Source organism: Camellia sinensis, chromosome 13 (assembly GCF_055761805.1).
Source record: "Camellia sinensis isolate YWXY chromosome 13, ASM5576180v1, whole genome shotgun sequence".
NCBI classification, from domain to species: domain Eukaryota; kingdom Viridiplantae; phylum Streptophyta; class Magnoliopsida; order Ericales; family Theaceae; genus Camellia; species Camellia sinensis.
Genome location: NC_138973.1, coordinates 11,462,464 through 11,482,898, shown reverse-complemented (window position 1 = coordinate 11,482,898; position 20,435 = coordinate 11,462,464). Strand labels below are relative to the sequence as shown.

Below are 20,435 nucleotides of genomic sequence, written 5' to 3'. Positions count from 1 at the left end.
ACCTAGAGCAAATTTTTGGTAAAATTTTTCTAAGCCGGTCATCCATCAATAGTCATCTGTAAAATTTGATGAAAGATTAAATACTCTCTTAATTTGATGAAAAATTTGATCCCCGTTTCATTTGATATAAGTTTAATGTCATGATTGAAACAGAAAAAATAAATATATGTTATCAAATCTAAATTAGATAAACACTAATAAAAGGTAAAACTCTCACAGCCCTCTCATTGCTCTAACAAATAAAAATTGAGGCTCATTACATTATTTCATCGTCACTCAAATTGGATTCTTTTTTAAAATCCCGCATTGTTTTAATTATCATTGAACTAATGTTGTGCACGCGCTCAAGGGATCAAATGTAACTCCCTTGCGAGACTGGCTCTCTATCCCTATCTCTGTCTCTGTCTCTGTCTCTGTCTCTCATCACTAGTGCTTTGGTTTGGCCAACAGCAAAAAAAAATGTTATTTAAGTCACCCTCTCCCTCTCTCTCTCTCTCTCATGGAAGACACACTCAGAGGGGGGGAGAGAGAGAAGACAGAGCTTTGTTTTTGTTTTTTCCACTCTATTTCTGGAGGGAAAATACTGCTTCCTCTGCTCTGTTCCGAACTTGGAAACCATAGAAACAGAGAAAGCAGAGACTACACTGCACAATTGACTCAAAGCAAAAGACCCATCACTGGAAACCAGTTTTAGAGAGAGAGAGAAGAGATGTTTGCAGCAGAGAATGGACTGAAGGGAGACCCAAGGCTTAAAGCCATATCTGAAGCCATTAGAGTAGTCCCTCACTTCCCTAAACGAGGTTTGTTTCTTTCTGCTAAATTTGCTTCCTTTGTTTCTACTTGTTTACTACTATTGGTTTCCAAACTTCATATGTGTATGTATATTACTCTATCTATATTGGAATTGATTTTTCAGGAATAATGTTTCAAGACATAACGACTTTGTTATTGAACCACAAGGCCTTCAAGGACACTGTTGATATTTTTGTTGATAGATACAGGGACATGGACATCTCTGTTGTTGCAGGTATTGTCCCCCTCTCTCTCTCTCTCTCTCTCTCTCTCCCACAAACACTTTTTTTTCTTTTTCTTTTTCTTTTTGTGTGTGGGTTTTGTAATTTTTTTTTTTTTTTCGTCTTGCACTTACTTTTTTTTTTTTCTTTTATTTTATATATAATGAGATGTTGGGATTAACTTACGCAAATTTTAATTATTTTTTAGATTGTGAAGCCGTGAAGTTAATAATCAGACAAACTTTTTAATAAAAAAACAAAACACCCTTTGGGTTTCATCTTGCATATTTATCATATATGATTTGGTGTGTGCGCTTTTTTTAACTAGCCATTGAAAAATAATTGTGTGCAACTTCCTATTTTTTCGTTTGTAACTTTTTTGTGTGTGTATATTTTATTTATTTGTGTCTTTCATTTCTTGTGAACTCCTATATTTTAACTTCTTCATTGTAAAATAGTACATACAAATAACCGTTCTGAATGGGAAAATGAAATGTATTTTTAAAGTTAATGGATCAAAATATACTAATTCCGTTATAAGGTGGTAAATTAATCTTTATCAATAGTTGGAGAGGTCTTGATATAATTAACCATTCTTTCTCTCCTAGACTAGCAAATTAGAAATGAAGGTTTTATTTTTCTTCCATCATTGAGTTTATTTTTTATTTCTAAAATATTTTAAAATATTGAGAATTTAAAATAGGTGATGAAAAATTTAAATTTGATATGTTGTGTGCCTAGGAGAAGAGTACAGGGGACATAGTCTCCTATTTCTGTAAAAATTGTTTGCCATAAAATTTTAAATATATATATATATATATATTATTTTATACATAAAATGACCTTTCAGTATAAAAAATATATATGTCATTCTTCTTTTATTTTGAATTCTCTTTTTATTTTATGCCAAAAAAAACTTCTTCATCCTATTTGAAACTACTTCTATAGTATTTAAATTTTTTTTATGTATATAATTTATATATCATATTATACATATATGTGTTTCTTGTGTATATGATGAAAAAAAACAAAAAAAAAAATTTGACCCCTCCGGTAATCAAATTCTGATTTCGTCCCTGGTTGTGTTACACACATAATGAATATTAATCACAAACTTCAAATTCTCAGCATTCAGAATATTTTTTTTTTTTATGGATAAGTAACATTGAAGTAGGGTGGGCTTGAGGACAATGTAGTCTTTTTTTTTTTTTTTTTTTTCTTTTTTTTTTTTTTTTTGGGTTTGGACTTGGTTTTATAGTTTTGCGAATAACTTTTGTTATTTCTATTTGAAAGCAGAGCAATCTTTCAAATTGGAATTCCTGTTTTTGTTCTTCCTAGGCATTGTCCACGTTTTATGCAAATAAAAAAATAAAAAATGCAATTTTAATTGTTGTACTCTTTTGACATTTGGGTTGAAAGATTGCTCTAACTTTAGTCAATGCTTGGAAATATATATACATACTATAATTGGGTGTTGTTTTTACATATATTTTTTAATCTTTTCATATCAACATAAAATTTTAAATGAAACCCTGAAGAAAAAGATAAAGAAAAAAGCATGAGCTTATTATGGTTTTCATTTTTTGTAACTATAGAAAAAATGAAAACTAACACAAAAAATCTGTTCGGAAAACTGTTATGTTACTGAAAATTGTTTTTGAATTTTTTTTTTTTTTTTTTTTTGGTTGAGAACTTTCAATTTCTAAGGAACACTTCTGAAGTTGTTTTTTGAATTTTCAAATTGTTTTGCACAAAAATTATTGTGGGTGAATATTGGCAAATTTTTTTGGCCACATGGCTTATTAAAGTTTTGGTTGACTGGGTTTGAAAATTTTCTATTGAAGCAAGTAAACAGAGTTCAAAGATGAGATCACCCATGCATTATTGCTCATTAAAGTATTGTATTCGCACCTTAGCAAGCACACTGATATATAAATATGAATTCAGATACGGACGAGGACGAGGACATGAATGCAGACATAAATTAAGACATTGACACATCAAAATATGATAAAAAGAAATATTTTTATACATTTTTAATTACTATATATATAAATATTTCATCTGTAACTAACTAAAATTGATGTAAACTAATATTAATTTAACATAAAAAAAGATTAATGTCAAATCGGTTAAATCTGTATTGCATTAAGCTTTAGGATCATTAGAAACTGGTCTCTCAACTTCATAATTATAATTTGATCTATGATGTATTATCTATATATATAAATTCAACTATTATATTTTCAAATATTATATGATTATTTAAATTAATTTTGAAAAATTAAAATAAGAGCTCATTGTATAGGTGAGTTTTTTTAATTGAAAATATGGATTGTTTGATTTCTTTGATTGTTTTGCTGTGTGATCGGATTATATGCAGGAATAGAAGCTAGAGGATTCATGTTTGGTCCGTCTATCGCCTTAGCTATTGGTGCAAAGTTCGTTCCATTGCGTAAACCTAGAAAATTGCCAGGTATATGTGGGTGTTTGGAAAGTGAGTTTTTATATAGGTTTTTTTAGTTGTAGGATATTATTGGATAAAAAATTTTTAGTGTTTAGAAAGATAAATTTTTTTGTGGTTGGATGTGATATTTGTGAGAGAAAAAGTGAAATGATTATAGGGTTAAATATGATATTTTGTTTGAATTTATTTTTTTAATTTTGCAAAACCTTTGTCATTTAGTAAAAAAAATGAGAAAAAAATCTGGGAATCAAGTTCCCAAAACACCACCTATATGTATAATCTATATGAAGCACTGACACTTTAAAATAAGTGCCGTATTCATATTGGATACACGGACACTTCGGAGACACGTATGGGACACATCACACGTCGTGTCCCCTTGTTTAATTAATTTATTTATTTTCAGGAGACATGTCGAGGACACTTCGGAGACACACTAGGGACATGTCAAGTTGTCTTTTTTCTTTTTTCTCATTTTATTTAGTACTTTTAATGAATGTTAAATATTTATTTTTTTTATTTTTTAGATTTAAATACTTAATAGATCATCCTTAAAAAAAGATATAAAGTGTAAGTGTTAATTTAAAAGTGTTTTTTCGAACAAAAATTATAATTAGAGTTAGTTTTTGTTAATATTGATTGTTTGTGGATGTAATATTAATCTAGATAGCAAATAAAAATATATAAAAATATATATTTTACTATTGTGTCCTTGCCGTGTTTGTATTCCTATTTTTTTAAAATAATCGTGTTCTGTATCCATGTCCGTATCCGTGATTCTTAGTATATATTATATGCCCATTGCTTGTTGGAATTTTGTAAATATACTCCATTGAATTTTTATTTTTATTTTTTTGGGCTAGGTTTACACATTCACCACTCCACTTTCTTAGATGGAACTATAATAATAAGAAGAGGAGGGAAAAAAAAAAAGTTAAATGTTCCAATCAATCCATATATGGTTTACTAGTTCAGATGTTGTATGTATGAACAATTTTGCAGCTAGTCAAACATGTTGGAAAAGAATGATTTTTCGGCAATTTTAATTCGAAATTAAAGTGAGATTCAACCGGCAGTTGAGATGGGTTTGAGTGGTTTTGTATTATCTCAAGTGAGAAGATTACAATATAAAAACAATGAGTCAAAATCATTGAGTTGTGAATGAGAATTGGCTCTAGGTTTTCAACCATTGTAACTCTAGGGATTTGATGGCCCTATTGATATATAGCCTTCATGGTTAGAGATTCTCCTACATGTATAAATAGAGGCATTTCCCCTCCAACTTGAAAAAAGAATTTTAGAGAGATTTTATTATGAAAAATGGAGGTAATGTTTTGAGATAAAAAGTTGGAGATGTTTATTTTACACCAAAGAAAATTTTTCCTATCTTCTTTGCTAGCCCCTTATTTGGTTCTTGTTAGAGAGAGAGCGCTCCATTGTCAAGTTCACCGAAGCTATTCAGATGGTGCTTCTGCATTAGCTCATTTCAACCATCATATCTTGGGAGACAGACGTTGGCGTACCTCCAGCACCCACCGGAAGACAATGAATATGTTTTAAAGAAACTGTGATATTACACAGGTTTCGATTTGCATCTTTTATCTTTTATTCTTCAAAATTTTAAATTTAAATAATTTTTCGTGTATTTTATCTTTTATTTTATATATCCATTTGAATCCATCTAGTAATATGTTCCATGGTGTAATCTAGTTCATTCTTGTGTTTTTTTTTTAGTTCTATAGTTTATTGTATATTTCATTCTTTAATAATAAAAAATAATAATTATTATTATTTTGTCATTTTTATTTAATTTATTTATGGAAAAATACCAACAAAACAAAGCTAGTTTAGTTATTGATATAGGACACAGTACTATAATTATCGATGAATTTTGCAGGGGAAGTAATTTCAGAAGATTACGTTCTCGAGTATGGTACTGATTGTCTAGAGATGCATGTTGGTGCTGTTAAGCCTGGTGAACGAGCCGTGGTAATCGATGATATAGTAGCTACAGGTGGAACTCTCTCTGCAGCAATTCGACTTCTAGGTAAAAAAAATTGCAGCAATTAGACCGTTCCTAGTTGTACTATATCATTTTTCTCTTTTTTCGTTCTACTGATTATTTTCACTTCCAAAAAAAAAATAATAATAAATAAATGGCACGTTTTCTAGAACGCATAGGGGCTGAGGTGGTTGAATGCGCGTGTGTTGTTGGGTTGCCTGAGGTCGAGGTAATGCTTCTTTCTTTTTGATCTCCAAACGCGTTATCGCTTCTAAAATGATATTTTGAATGTGTTTTTAATGAATGTGTTGAACATAAATTGTACTCGATTCAATTGAATCGAGCACAATGTATGGAGTATCTCCAACTATCTTCTAGGTTTTTCAGACTGTTGGTGAAGAAATTGGCTTGTGTTTGGAAATATATGTATACTGAAATATGTTCTAATTTATATTCAGTTATATTCTATTAACAATTGCTACTATTTGGTACTCTCTCCATATATAACTTAAATTTTGACCAATTGATATCTATCAGGGACAACACAGATTGAATGGAAAGCCACTTTATATTCTTGTGGAGCCACGACAAGTAGAACATCGTTGTTAAGGTATAATCCCATTAACATTGTTCTCCTCATCATAAATCAAGGGGGGGAAAAAAAAGAAGCATTTTTAGAACATGGGCATCGAGTATAGCTCGTCATTGATATGAATAATCTCAACAAAATAATAATAATAAATTTATTTTGCAGTCCTCTTGTTCTTGACTGAGATAATTATTTATTTATTTACCCATTCTATTATTTATTTATTGTATAATTTGTTCTGTGCAGGCTGAGTTATGTGTAGAAAAGTGGTGGTTGGGCCGATTCTTTTCTTTCTTTTCTTTTCTTTTCTTTTTTGGGTTTTTAGGGGACAACTGAATCTTTCAGACGCTGTCAGGTTCCATGAACGGTTTTGAACAAAGCATGATTGGGAAAAAAAAGTATGCTGTAATGAGATATATGATAGTCAATCATGAATCACATAATGAATCTACTACTATCCACAGTTTAGTTGACATGACATTTATTTCACTTTAAGTATATATTACATATTTATCTTTTATTATTATTATTTTTTCTTCATCGTATTTTGTTGCTGTGCTGATGAGCTATGTTACACGGACTCTTTAGAATTTCGAAGGAATTCGTGTCGACACGACACGACACGGGTAGGGATGCGGGATACGACTCCTTAGAAACGGATACGGCAGAAGAATCGAAAGAGAAGAGAGCAAGGAGAGAACTTGGCCTTCGACTTCAATCGGTTGCAGAGCATCGATCGATCTATGAAGTTGATCGATCTGCGAAGTCGATGTATTGTGCTCCGTCATCTTTCCCTTTGATCTCGATCTCGAACTCTCTTCGTCGTCTTCCCCTTCCGTCGTCTCTGCGAAGTCTCTTCGTCACACTCTCTCTCTCTCTCTCTCTCTTTTCTTTTTTGATCAATCTTTCTCTGACTTTTCTTTTTAATATAATTTGAATGATATATAATATAAATTATATTAATATAATATTATTTATTCAAAAAAATATTATATAATATAATATATCATAAATAACATAACTTTTATGTTTAAAATCAAAATAATTTATTTTATAATATATAATATAATTTATTTTATGTCTAAATAATGTTTATAATTTTTATTTATTATTTATTTGTTATTTTTTTAATAAAATTTGTTATTCCTTAAACTTTTTAAACTCACCTTCATATAATAAATATATTTAAAAATAATTATTTAACGTATCCCCGTACCCGTATCCTAATTTAGATCTGTATTCACGTATCCTTAATTTTTAATTTTAAAGTGTTCGACCTTTAAATACACACCTACGCCCAATATCTGCACCCGAGTCCGTGTAACGTAGCCGATGAGTAAATACAAGGAAAGTTCCAAAGAATCCAAAGCACTTGTTACATATGTGAGTGTGGAGGCCTTTTTTTTCTTTTCCTTTTTTTGGGAATCATTTTCATATTTTCATGGAATAATGTTGTGCTTATCATTTGGCATGGGGACGTGGTATTCCTAATTGTAAAAGAAACAAATTGGACCGATTTTGTCTCTTATTTAATAGATCAAGATAGATCATGTTAACTTCATTCATCGCATAATTATTATTTTTATTAGTCTAAAAATACTGTGTCAATGTAGCAAATTAGTAATCAATCTTTCAAAAAAGACTAAAATGTGAGACTTTCCTTGAGCGTAATTGATTTACACGATAGGATTCATCATATTTAGTAATTGGCAAAGCTGTAACGAAAAGAAAAATATTTTAAAATCCTGTCATGTTATTATTAGAACAAATCACAAATCACCCTAGTTAAACAACACAATCCGAATCAAAAGAAAATTCAAAAATAAAACACAATGAGAAACTTAAGAAACCGTACAAACACACCAAACCACTACTGACCACTAAAACAACACATTTGCAAGACAATCTAACAAATTAAATTCACAACAACACGGGCTTTAAGATAAAAAACAAAAAAGTCATAAGCATCCCAATAAACTGCACCGAGTATGGTGGTGCACGAAGTGGCTGAAAATGGCCACCATTTCCTAGCCACATTGGAAACCGGGAGGAACGGATTTGCCACATGCACTGATTAGCAAACTAAGCGTAATGGGCACGTCCAAGTTAATCCCGAGCACATTAGCCTTAATGGCGGTACAAAGGCAAGCCGCAGCTTCCAAGTCTGCCAAGCCTTGGAGCAAAGGACAACACTTGTCACCGGAGGGTGGTGAACCAATGACAAGGTTGACTACCCCTCAAGAAGGTCAACACAAGCCCCGAGCTTCAACGTGTCTCTAGGACAAAAGGGGCTCGCCGGAGGAGGTGTCAAGGGCTTTGGTTTGGGCCTGCATGGATCACAAGCACTACAGAGTGGTGAGAAGGAAGAGAGGAGGAGGAGGAGAGAGAAAATGAAAATGGTTGTGGCTAGGTTGGAGGCTGCAGCCATTGCTAGCTAGCTTGACTAGGGTTTAGGGGGCAGGGTGACTTAGGGAAGGGTTGGTATCCCTTTAAAAGGGAAAATTGTGAGGTGGGTGTTGGGTGTTTGATTTGTGTGGAAGAGAGTAGCAAAAGATATGATACGCGCACTAGTTGAATTTTATTTTTTTAAGTTTTTATGAAACTTGTATTCTTGTTATTTTACTAGCAGTTTGTAATGTAACGGTGGTAAGTAAATTTACAATAAGGGTCACGGATGTATTGTTTTGGGCTAGGATTGATTACTTATATACATAAATTGTATTTGCCGCATAAATTTTAATAAAAATTTAAAAGAAAAAAATATATGTATGAAATGTAATTATATTTAATTTATATTTCAACTTTTTTTACATTTTATCCATATATATATATTTTATTTTTAAATTCATTAAATTTTTTTTTTTTTCTACATTCATTTTTATATAGGATAGTAATAGATAGTTTTAAAAGTAGAACTCTAAATGAAATTCTACTGAGCTGACAGTGAAGGAAAAAAAAAAAAAATCAAAACATTATATCATAGGTGGTGTTAGTATATTGTATATTCATATTGTATATTAGTAGTGTTAGTCATCATTGTAGTCCATTATTATGTTTATGCTTTCATAATTGTTGTTCCCTCTCTCTCTTTATGCTTTCGGTGCAACGGCACCCAATGTCCCTCTTCCTCTCTATAAAAGAGAGGTGTAAATCTCCTTGTAATTACACAGATATATAACAACTGAACAATTCAGTCTTTCTCTCTCTATTCTCTATCACTCTCTCAAATTATTGTTTCATGGTATCAGAGCCCAGTGTTGCATTTCTGGCAATTTTCAATTTTGGTGTTTAGTCCCGTACACAGTGGCATACATCAAACCGCTCGGAATTTCCTCACGATTCCAACGGCACCAAGCCCGTCCTCAGAACACGCTCCACGCGCCCTCACGCGCCACCTTTGTCTTCGGCGCGTCACCACCTCCGTCACCACTCTCACACGCGCCCGCACGCGCCATCTGTTGCACCTTGCTTCCGCCACGCGCCTCCACGCGCCCACACAACCGCGGCTGACGTCAGCCCTACCACTCCCGTACGCCGCGCCTGCTACTGTGCGCCTTTCGTGCGCCGCTTCACTAAAGTGCACCCGCGTGCGCCAAAACGGCTACCGTGCGCCGCGCCTGCGCCTGTCCGCTATCGTGCGCTGCCGCTTCCTGCTAACGTGCTCCTTCTTGCAGCCTGCTAACGTGCGCCGCTGACATCATTGCTGACATCATCTCTGTCCAGCATACCTTTCCTGGCTATTTTCGACCTTCCAGACTCACTGGTACACTCTGTTTTACCTAATTTTGCTCCTACAGGTCTATTCCTCTTGCTTTAAATCCTACTCAACTCGTATTATGGATCGTCCTGATGCCTCCCATCCCATTTCCGTTATTTTGAATGGTTCCAACTATGTTCTGTGGGCCCAAGCCATGTCTTCCTTCCTCAAAGGCAAGAAGCTCTGGCGAATTGTCACCGGGGATGTGACTAAACCAGTTAAAGACAGTGTCACTACTGAAACTACTGCTCATACTGCTACATATGAAGACCAACTTGAGGAATGGGACAGTAAAAATTACCAAATCATTACCTGGTTTCGTAATACATCTATTACCTCTATCAGTCTTCAGTTTGGTCGCTTTCAGCTTGACTCTGTAAATACTCCTGCAAAAGACATATGGAATTTTTTGAAAGAACGATACCAGACTACTGGTCTTGCCCATCAATATCAACTTCAGAACCAACTTCATCGCATGCGCCAAGAATCCACTCAGTCCATTAATGACTTCCTTTCTCAAATGTACTCTGTTTGGGATCAGCTTGCTCTTTCGGAACCAACTTGGCATAACCACGAAGATGCTGTTTTATTTACTATCTATCGCAACCAGCAAAGATTGGTGCACTTTCTCATGGCTCTTACTTCCTCCTTTGAGCCCGTACGTGCCTCTCTGCTTCATCGCCATCCATTGCCCACTCTTGAACAAGCAATTTCTGAGTTGCTCTCAGAGGAGACTCGTCTTGGTACACTTCAAACTCATCATGTGGACTCTGTTCTTGCCACTCCTCCGTCCCGGCCATCATTTACCCAGCGGCCCACTGCTTGCCTCTATTGTCAGAATCGGGGCCTTTCTTCAACCCATCTCCTGGTCAACTGCCCCGTCAGATCCTGCCGCTACTGCAACAAACTTGGTCCTGGTCATCTACAACAGGATTGTTATCGCAATCCTTCCCGATCATCCTCCAACAGCCACTCCTCTCGCGGTGGCTCTTCCCGGGGAAACTTTCATCGTTCCGGGAATCAGTCTCATCACACTGCTGCTGCTGCTTCCGGGAATCAGTCTCATCACACTGATGCTTCTGCCTCTGCGGAGTTCTCTGAGTCACCTGCTCCGTCTACATCTCGCTTTTCTCCGACAGATGTAGAGGCCATGCTCAAACAACTTCTCTCCTCATCTGGTACACCTCCTCCTACTGCTTTGTCTGTAATCCCAGGTAACTCTTCTTGGTATTTTGACTCTGCCTGTTGTAATCATATGACCTCCAGTTCTACTATCTTTTCTTCCTCCTCCTCATCTCCTCCTTTTCCCTCCATTCATACTGCTGATGGTTCCCTCATGTCTGTCCGTCATGTTGGTACTGTTTCCACCTCTTCTTTATCTCTACCTCAAGTTTATCATATCCCTGCTCTCACTTTAAATCTTATTTCCATTGGTCAATTATGTGAACTTGGTCTAACTGTCACATTTTCTGCTACTGATTGTTTGGTACAGGACCCTCAGACGGGGCAGACTATTGGGATCGGCCGTAAGCATGGACGTCTCTATGAACTCATTCACCTTCATGTTCCTACCTCTCCTCAGATCGCTGCTCCTACCTCTACTTCCTCATTATCTCCCTTTCATCTTTGGCATTGTCGCTTAGGGCATATTTCTGTTAATCGCTTAAAGTCTTTGGTTTCTAGTGGACAGTTGGGTCATGTAATTCCCGATCATTTCGATTGTATACCCTGTCAACTTGCTAAACAACCTGCTTTATCATTTAATAAAAGTACTTCTGTTTCCCTTGCACCTTTTGATCTTATACATTCGGATATTTGGGGACCCTCCCCTACTCCTACTATGGGGGGATCTCGTTATTTTGTTGTCTTTATTGATGATTTTTCCCGATTTACTTGGCTTTTTCTCATGAAACATCGGTCTGAACTTAAACACATTTATTATCGCTTTGCCCAAATGGTCCACACCCAATTCTCTAAAGTCATCAAAATTTTTCGCTCTGACAATGCCATGGAATATCGGGATTCAGATTTCCTTTCCTTTCTTCAGCATCATGGTACACTGCCTCATCGTTCTTGTGCTGGCACGTCCCAGCAAAATGGCCGCGCTGAACGGAAACATAGGCATATCCTTGACACTACTCGTGCTCTCCTTCTGTCTTCTTCCTGTCCTGAAAACTTTTGGGGGGAAGCTGCCCTCACTGCTGTTTACACTATCAACTGTGCTCCTACCCCTGTCATCCTTAATCAAACTCCCTTTGAACGTCTGCATGGCACTCCTCCTCCTTACGCCAATCTCCGGGTTTTTGGCTCTGCCTGCTTTGTTCTTCTTCAATCTCATGAACACACCAAACTTGAACCTCGTTCTCGTCTTTGTTGCTTTCTTGGATATGGAATTGAACATAAAGGCTTTCGCTGTTGGGATCCTATCTCTAAACGTCTTCGTATCTCTCGCCATGTCGTTTTCTGGGAACACCAAATGTTTTCCTCGCTCTCCTCATTTCACCTACCCACACTTTCCACTTCTGTACTGTTTACTAATCCTTCCATCGATCTTTTCTCTGCTGATTTTGATACAGGGTCTTCATTCATCGAGACGCCCTTGCTGACTCCTGATTCTGTCCAGCCTGCTCCCTCTGAAGGTCTACCTCTTATTGCCACACCTCCTTCTCCACCGGTTCTTCCTCCCACCGATCCTCCTACGGGTCGACCACGCCGGGTAACTCAACCTCCTCTCCATCTTCGTGATTATATTGTTGGATCTGCTGCCTTCTCTACTTATGAACCTACCTCCTATCGTGAGGCTTGTACTAATCCTCTTTGGCAGCAAGCTATGACTGATGAACTCCAGGCCTTGGACAAAGCTCATACTTGGGATCTTGTTGATCTTCCTCCTGGCAAGACTGCAATTGGCTGCAAATGGGTTTACAAAATCAAAACACATTCTGATGGCTCTATTGAACGCTACAAAGCTCGTCTTGTTGCCAAGGGTTTCAACCAGGAATATGGTATTGATTATGAGGAGACATTCTCTCCTGTTGCTCGACTTACCTCTGTTCGCAGTTTACTTGCCGTTGCTGCTGCTCGCCACTGGGGGCTCTTTCAGATGGATGTCAAAAATGCTTTCCTCAATGGTCATCTTCTTGAGGAGGTCTACATGCAACCTCCACCTGGGTCCACTTTTCAACCTCATCAGGTCTGCAAACTACAGCGTGCTCTCTATGGCCTCAAGCAGGCGCCTCGTGCTTGGTTTGCTACGTTCAGTTCTACCATTCATGACTTCGGGTTCACCTCTAGCTCCTATGACTCAGCTCTTTTTATACGATCTACTTCTCATGGTACCACTCTTCTTCTTCTATATGTGGATGATATGATTATCACTGGTAATGATGAAGCTGGTATTCTCCACCTCAAACAGTTTCTCCACCGACAGTTTGAAATGAAGGACCTTGGTACTCTTAACTACTTCTTAGGCCTTGAAGTCTCTCATGACTCTACTGGTTCCTATTTGTCCCAGGCCAAATATACATCCGATCTTCTGGCTCGTGCTGGTCTTAATGATTGCAAAACTACCTCTACTCCAGTTGATCCTCAGATTCGTCTCACTCCTCTCGATGGGACTCTTCTCTCTGATGCTACTCTTTATCGCCAGCTCGTCGGCAGTCTTGTCTACCTCACAGTCACTCGTCCTGACATTGCCTATGCTGTTCACATTGTCAGTCAGTACATGTCGGCTCCCCGCACTCCCCACTATACTGCTCTACTCCGCATCCTTCGCTACCTCAAAGGCACTCTGTTCCATGGCCTTCACTTCTCTGTTTCCTCCTCTCTTGAACTGCGTGCCTTTTCCGATGCTGATTGGGCTGGGGATCCTACGGATCGACGCTCTACCACAGGTTTCTGCTTCTTCTTAGGGGATTCTCTTCTTGCTTGGCGTAGCAAAAAACAATCCCTCACTGCCCGCTCTAGTACCGAAGCTGAATACCGAGCTCTTGCTGATACTACTCAGGAACTTCTCTGGCTTCGCTGGCTCCTTACTGATATGGGTGTTTCTTCCTCTGGTCCTACCCCTCTCTATTGTGACAATCAGAGTGCCATTCAGATTGCTCACAATGATGTTTTTCATGATCGCACCAAACATATTGAGATTGATTGTCACTTCATTCGCCAGCATGTTACCTGTGGTACTGTTCATCTTCTTCCTATTGCTTCAGTCGATCAACCCGCTGATATCTTCACTAAAGCTCATCCTCCTGGCCGCTTTCATGATCTTGTTTCCAAACTCAACTTGGTTGATGCTTTCCCTCCTTGAGTTTGCGGGGGGATGTTAGTATATTGTATATTCATATTGTATATTAGTAGTGTTAGTATATTGTATATTCATATTGTATATTAGTAGTGTTAGTCATCATTGTAGTCCATTATTATGTTTATGCTTTCATAATTGTTGTTCCCTCTCTCTCTTTATGCTTTCGGTGCAACGGCACCCAATGTCCCTCTTCCTCTCTATAAAAGAGAGGTGTAAATCTCCTTGTAATTACACAGATATATAACAACTGAACAATTCAGTCTTTCTCTCTCTATTCTCTATCACTCTCTCAAATTATTGTTTCAGGTGGATTCCTCCCGTTAAAACTCTCTTTTCAGAGCTCCAAAACATTTTTTTTTGTTAGGTATGACATCTTGATTTTTTGAGTTGCAGCTTGTGTTGTGAGCTCGTGACTTTCGTGTCAGATTTCCTTCCCTCAAATGTGTTTTCTTGTGTTTTGTTATATTATTGGAGCAACTGGGCCCAGCTTGTGTTTTGGATCACCCGCAATTCAGCCCACTTAGCTTCTGCTACTTCATGACCCTTTGAACTACTCTTATCCTCCACCAAACACTCTAATCACTTTTTTTGCTAACTCACTAAACATCTGTTTTCAAAAATAACTAAATAAAAAGAAATAGGAAATTAATTCATCTCCTAATTTTATCCTCATAATTACACCTCAATGAGGTGGAATTAGGAGGTTAAAAATGAGTGAAAGATGACTGTTTTACATGGGTCTTAGTCACGTCATATGTTTTTTAAATAATAATATTTGTTAAAAAAAAATTGACAAATTGTAAATATTACCAAACACTATTTAAGAATATTTCAATCATTTCAAAATATAAAAGTATTTTGAAAAAAAAAAAAGGGTGATTTACAGGTAGGTTCCGTTTTAGCAAATAATGGTACATTAAGTCCTAATTCAAAAACTTTTAACCAGTAAGTCCCATAATCCATTGAAATAACGAAACTACCCTTACCAAATCAAAACTCAAAACAAAAATCGCAGATTCACGATTTTATTCACAGTTCATCTCGTCATTTCTCACCCTCGCAGATTTCATTCTCACCTTCATCAATTTCGCCTCACATTTCGTCTTCCTTCATCAATCTCGTCTCAGATATCACAAAACAAACTAGATCATCAAACATTCAAACATCCGAACAACCAAAAATGGTGAAAACAAGTAAGATTCAAGTATCTTAAACCATAGTTTTTGCGAAATCTTTCATTTTCGAAACTTTTATTTTTGATTTCCATTTCAACTTGAATGTTGAGTTCGAAACTTTTGTTTTTGTTTGTCAATCTGAGAACATTCATTGTAATGCCACAAAAATCATGTTCTCATTCTTTCAGTTTAAGTTTCATTGTTGATTTTGGTACGATTACTGTGAATATTCTCAGATTCTTAGTGAATTTGAGTGAAAAACCCTAGTGAATCATGTTCCTTTGCTTTCTATTTAGGTTTCATTGTTGATTTTGGTGCGATTGCTGTAAATATTCTCTAATTCTTAGTGAATTTGAGTGAAAAACCCTAGTTAATCATGTTCTCTTACTTTCTATTTAAGTTTCAATATTGATTTTGGTGCGATTACTGTTAATATTCTCAGATTCTTAGTGAATTTGAGTGAAAAACCCTAGTTAATCATGTTCTCTTACTTTCAATTTAGTTTTCAATGTTGATTTTAGTACCATTGCTATTAATGTTTTCAGATTCATATTGAATTTGAGTGAAAAACCCTAATTAATCATCTTCTCTTACTTTCAATTTAGGATTCAATGTTGATTTGGCTACCATTGCTGTTAATGTTCTCAGATTCTTACTGAAATTAAGTGAAAAACCGTAGTTAATCATGTTCTCTTCCTTTCAACTTAAGTTTCAATGTTGATTTTGTTATGATTGCTTTGAATCTTCTCATATTCTGAATCAATTTGAGTGAAAAATCCTACTTAATCATATCCTATTCCTCGCAATTTAGGTTTCAATGTTGAGTGTGGTACCATTGCTGTCAATGTTCTCATATTTTCAATCAATTTCAGTGAAAAACCTTAGTAATCATATTCTATTGGTTTCAATTTAGCTTTCATTGTTGATTTTGGTACGATTCCTGTGAATGTTCTCAGATTCTTAGACAATTTGAGTAAAAAAACCTTAGTGAATCATATTCTCTTGATTTCAATTTGGGTTTCAATCTGAATCAATTTGAATAAAATAACCCTAGTTAATCATATCCTATTGCTTTCAATTTAGGTTTCAATGTTCAGTGTGGTACCATTGCTGTCAATGTTCTCATATTTTTAATCAATTTGAGTGAAAAACCTTAGTTAATCATATTCTCTTGGTTTCAATTTAGCTTTCATTATTGATTTTGGCACGATTCCTGTGAATGTTCTCAAATTCTTAGACAATGTGAGTAAAAAACCTTAGTGAATCATATTCTCTTGGTTTGAGTTTGGGTTTCAATGTTGATTTTCGTACGATTATTGTTAATGTTCTCAGATTCTTAGACAATTTAAGTAAAAAACCTAAGTGAATCATATTCTCTTGGTTTGAGTTTGGGTTTCAATGTTGATTTTCGTACGATTATTGTTAATGTTCTCAGATTCTTCGACAATTTAAGTAAAAAACCTAAGTGAATCATATTCTCTTGGTTTCAATTTGGGTTTCAATGTTGATTTTCGTACGATTGTTGTTAATGTTCTCAGATTCTTAGACAATTTGAGTAAAAAAATCTTAGTGAATCATATTCTCTTGGTTTCAATTTGGATTTCAATGTTGATTTTCGTACGATTGTTGTTAATGTTCTCAGATTCTTAGTCAATTTGTGTGAAAACCCGGACTTAATCCATATTCTCTTGATTTCAATTTAGGTTTCAATATTGAGTTTGACATGATTGTTGTGAATTTTCTCAAGTTTTCAATCAATTTGACTGAAAACCCTAGTTAATCATGTTTTCTTGCTTCCAATTTAAGTTTCAATGTTGATTTTGCTGCGATTGCTGTGAATGTTCTCATATTCTGAACCAATTTAAGTGAAAAACCCTACTTAATCATATCCTATTCCTTTCAATGTAGCTTTCAATGTTGAGTGTGGTACCATTGCTGTCAATGTTCTCTTATTTTGAAACAATTTCAGTGAAAAACCTTAGTTCATCATATTCTATTGAATCATATTCTCTTGGTTTCAATTTGGGTTTTAATCTGAATCAATTCGAATAAAAAACCCTAGTTAATCATATCCTATTGCTTTCAATTTAGGTTTCAATGTTCAGTGTGGTGCCATTGTTGTCAATGTTCTCATATTTTCAATCAATTTGAGTGAAAAACCTTAGTTAATCATATTCTCTTGGTTTCAATTTAGCTTTCATTGTTGATTTTGGCACGATTCCTGTGAATGTTCTCAAATTCTTAGACAATTTGAGTAAAAAACTTTGGCGAATCATATTCTCTGGTTTCAATTTAGATTTCAATGTTGATTTTGGTACGATTCCTGTGAATGTTCTCAGATTCTTAGACAATTTGAGTAAAAAACCTTCGTGAATCATATTCTCTTGGTTTGAATATAGGTTTCAATGTTGATTTTCATACGATTGTTGTTAATGTTCTCAGATTCTTAGACAATTTGAGTAAAAAACCTTAGTAAATCATATTCTCTTGATTTCAATTTGGGTTTCAATGTTGATTTTCGTACGATTGTTGTTAATGTTCTCAGATTCTTAGTCAATTTAAGTGAAAACCTGGACTTAATCATATCCTATTGCTTTCAATGTAGGTTTCAATGTTGAGTGTGGTACCATTGCTGTCAATGTTCTCATATTTTCAATCAATTTCAGTAAAAAACCTTAGTTAATCATATTCTCTTGGTTTCAATTTAGCTTTCATTGTTGATTTTGGCACGATTCCTGTGAATGTTTTCAAATTCTTAGGCAATTTGAGTAAAAAACCTTAGTGAATCATATTCTCTGGTTTCAATTTAGCTTTCAATGTTGATTTTGGTACGATTCTTGTAAATGTTCTCAGATTCTTAGACAATTTGAGTTAAAAACCTTAGTGAATCATATTCTGTTGGTTTCAATTTGGATTTCAATGTTGATTTTCGTACAATTGTTGTTAATGTTCTCAGATTCTTAGTCAATTTGAGTGAAAACCCAAACTTAATCATATTCTTTTGATTTTAATTTAGGTTTCAATATTGAGTTTGACATGATTGTTGTGAATTTTCTCAAGTTTTCAATCAATTTGACTGAAATCCCTAGTTAATCATGTTCTCTTGCTTCCAATTTAAGTTTCAATGTTGATTTTTGTTGCGATTGCTGTGAATGTTCTCATATTCTGAATCAATTTGAATGAAAAATCTTAGTTAATCATCTTCTCTTGCTTTCAATTTAAGTTTCAATGTTGATTTTGTTTTTATAGCCATAAATGTTATCAAATTTAGACTTCATGATAATGACATTGGATTGATTCTTTTAGGACACATTCTCAGTGTTTATATGTTGTCTATATTGATTTTTCATACAAGAAAGCAACTCATGAAAACCCCAAGACTAAAAAGTAATGCAAAAAAAAAAAGATAAGAAAGCATAAAAAATCAACTTCGACGGATAAAAAGCAAAAGGGAAAGTGTAGAGAATGGAGATTGACTTTCAAATCAAACATGGTGACAATAGTGAAACTATTACAGCACATCAAACTCAGGAATGAGCATATTAATAGGTTGAAAAAAACCCCATTTTGGTTATTGTTTGATGCAATATTGAAAAACAAGATGAATTAACAATGCAGAAAATATGATGACATTGCATTGAAAATAATTCAAACGTACCAGCCAGGCAGCTGTGGTTCTTTCTAGTTACGACCAGAAATTGTAAAGCTAACAACAGAAGACATCAAGTCCATCTTCGGTATATCTTGTGGAGATGAGCCGATGTAACTTGGTTATGGAAATAAAAGTATATCATCATTTCTGACAAGAAGATCCATACAAACTGAAAGGCTATCGAGCACAACCATCATAGACTTGTTGCAAAAAGCATTGAAAGGCAAGAAGAAAGAAGCCACTAAAGATGTGATAAGGATGCTGTGTATGTATACTTGTTTGAAGCTTTTTTTTCTCTACGTCAGGAATAACAGTTGGATGGGTATTTCTGAATTACACGGAAGACATAAACTCAATGAGAAAATACAATTGGGCAGAAGCAATAATGAACACACTGATGTTTTCAATTGAAAAATACCATAAAAATCCAGCAAAAGTCACAGGATGTGTTATGGCTCTCTTAGTAAGTATATCTTTACTTTATTCTATTAGTTTGTTGTTAATAACATATAGTATTATTTTTATTCAAATGACAAAAATGCTTTACATTTGCTTTGTAGTATTGGTTGTTTGAGCACACACTGATCATTCATCCCTGAAGTTAGCGAAGCATGCCCAAGGGTGATCAAGTGGAATCTTATCAAATTACATAAACGTATGATAGTCATATCACTACATCAGCTGACAACAAGACAGGTCATATTCTCATCTCATTTGAATTTCAATTCAAGTTGGGGAAAATCCCTATTTTTATACACTGAATTATTACTGAGAATCTTTTTAGTTTCCTAAACTTCAATTATTTTAAAAACTAATATCTATTGTATGTTGACCTACAGGTAACTAGTGCTCAATTGAGTGAGGAAAGTGATGAAGAACTTGATGACACTGAAGAAGAAGAAGAAGAAGAAGAAGAAGAAGAAGAAGAAGGAGAAAAAAAAGAAGAAGAAGAGGAAGAAGAAGAAAAAGAAGAAGATGTTGAAAATATTGAAAACGAAGAACAATAAGATGCTGAAGAAGAAGAACAAGAAGTACAAGAACAAGAACAACAAAAAGAAGATGTTGAAAATACTGAAAAAGAAGAAGAAGAAGATTCTAAAGAAGAAGAAGAAGAAGATGGTCAATATGCTGAAAAATGCCACCAAGAACAAAAGCCAGCAAATGAAGACTTTAATGGCTTCTGCAACATTATACTCAATGATGCACCTTGGGGAGAAGAACAAATTCATCAACAAACACTTGAGAAACTTCAAATTGAGAACAACAATTTGCAACTTGACAATACAGTGAAGACCATCTACATAAATAAACTTGAAGAGGATAACAGGCTACTCACAGCACAAATACAACAATTGAAAGATGAAAATTCTCGGTTGCATAACCAATTGGTTGAAAAAGAGGTCCATGAGATAACCTAAGAAGTTTGTGGAGTAAAACATTCTAGGACAGATGCAAAGAATGAAGGTCATACAAT

The 20,435-nt window shown here is 35.0% G+C and overlaps 2 protein-coding genes across 2 annotated transcripts; both read left to right on the top strand.

Annotated features, from left to right (window-relative positions):
* Positions 1 to 271: 271 nt before the first annotated feature.
* On the top strand, positions 272 to 6,594 carry LOC114293178 (adenine phosphoribosyltransferase 5). The gene is made up of 7 exons (XM_082901456.1): positions 272 to 800; positions 917 to 1,027; positions 3,397 to 3,489; positions 5,378 to 5,527; positions 5,653 to 5,711; positions 6,020 to 6,092; positions 6,318 to 6,594. The coding sequence occupies exons 1-6, from the start codon at positions 710 to 712 to the stop codon at positions 6,089 to 6,091; spliced, it is 576 nt and encodes a 191-aa protein (XP_082757582.1). The 5' UTR covers positions 272 to 709; the 3' UTR covers position 6,092; positions 6,318 to 6,594.
* Positions 6,595 to 18,927: 12,333 nt separating this feature from the next.
* Positions 18,928 to 20,384, top strand: LOC145805960 (uncharacterized). The gene is made up of 3 exons (XM_082901455.1): positions 18,928 to 19,424; positions 19,522 to 19,657; positions 19,801 to 20,384. Exon 3 carries the CDS (start codon positions 19,832 to 19,834, stop codon positions 20,249 to 20,251), a length of 420 nt encoding a protein of 139 aa, XP_082757581.1. The 5' UTR covers positions 18,928 to 19,424; positions 19,522 to 19,657; positions 19,801 to 19,831; the 3' UTR covers positions 20,252 to 20,384.
* Positions 20,385 to 20,435: the final 51 nt, after the last annotated feature.

Coding starts and splice junctions, on each gene's coding strand:
- LOC114293178 (XM_082901456.1), top strand. CDS start 710: ATGTTTGCAGCAGAGAATGGACTGAAGGGAGACCCAAGGCTTAAAGCC. Junction 801..916: donor CCCTCACTTCCCTAAACGAG/GTTTGTTTCTTT, acceptor TTGATTTTTCAG/GAATAATGTTTCAAGACATA. Junction 1,028..3,396: donor GGACATCTCTGTTGTTGCAG/GTATTGTCCCCC, acceptor GATTATATGCAG/GAATAGAAGCTAGAGGATTC.
- LOC145805960 (XM_082901455.1), top strand. CDS start 19,832: ATGAAGAACTTGATGACACTGAAGAAGAAGAAGAAGAAGAAGAAGAAG.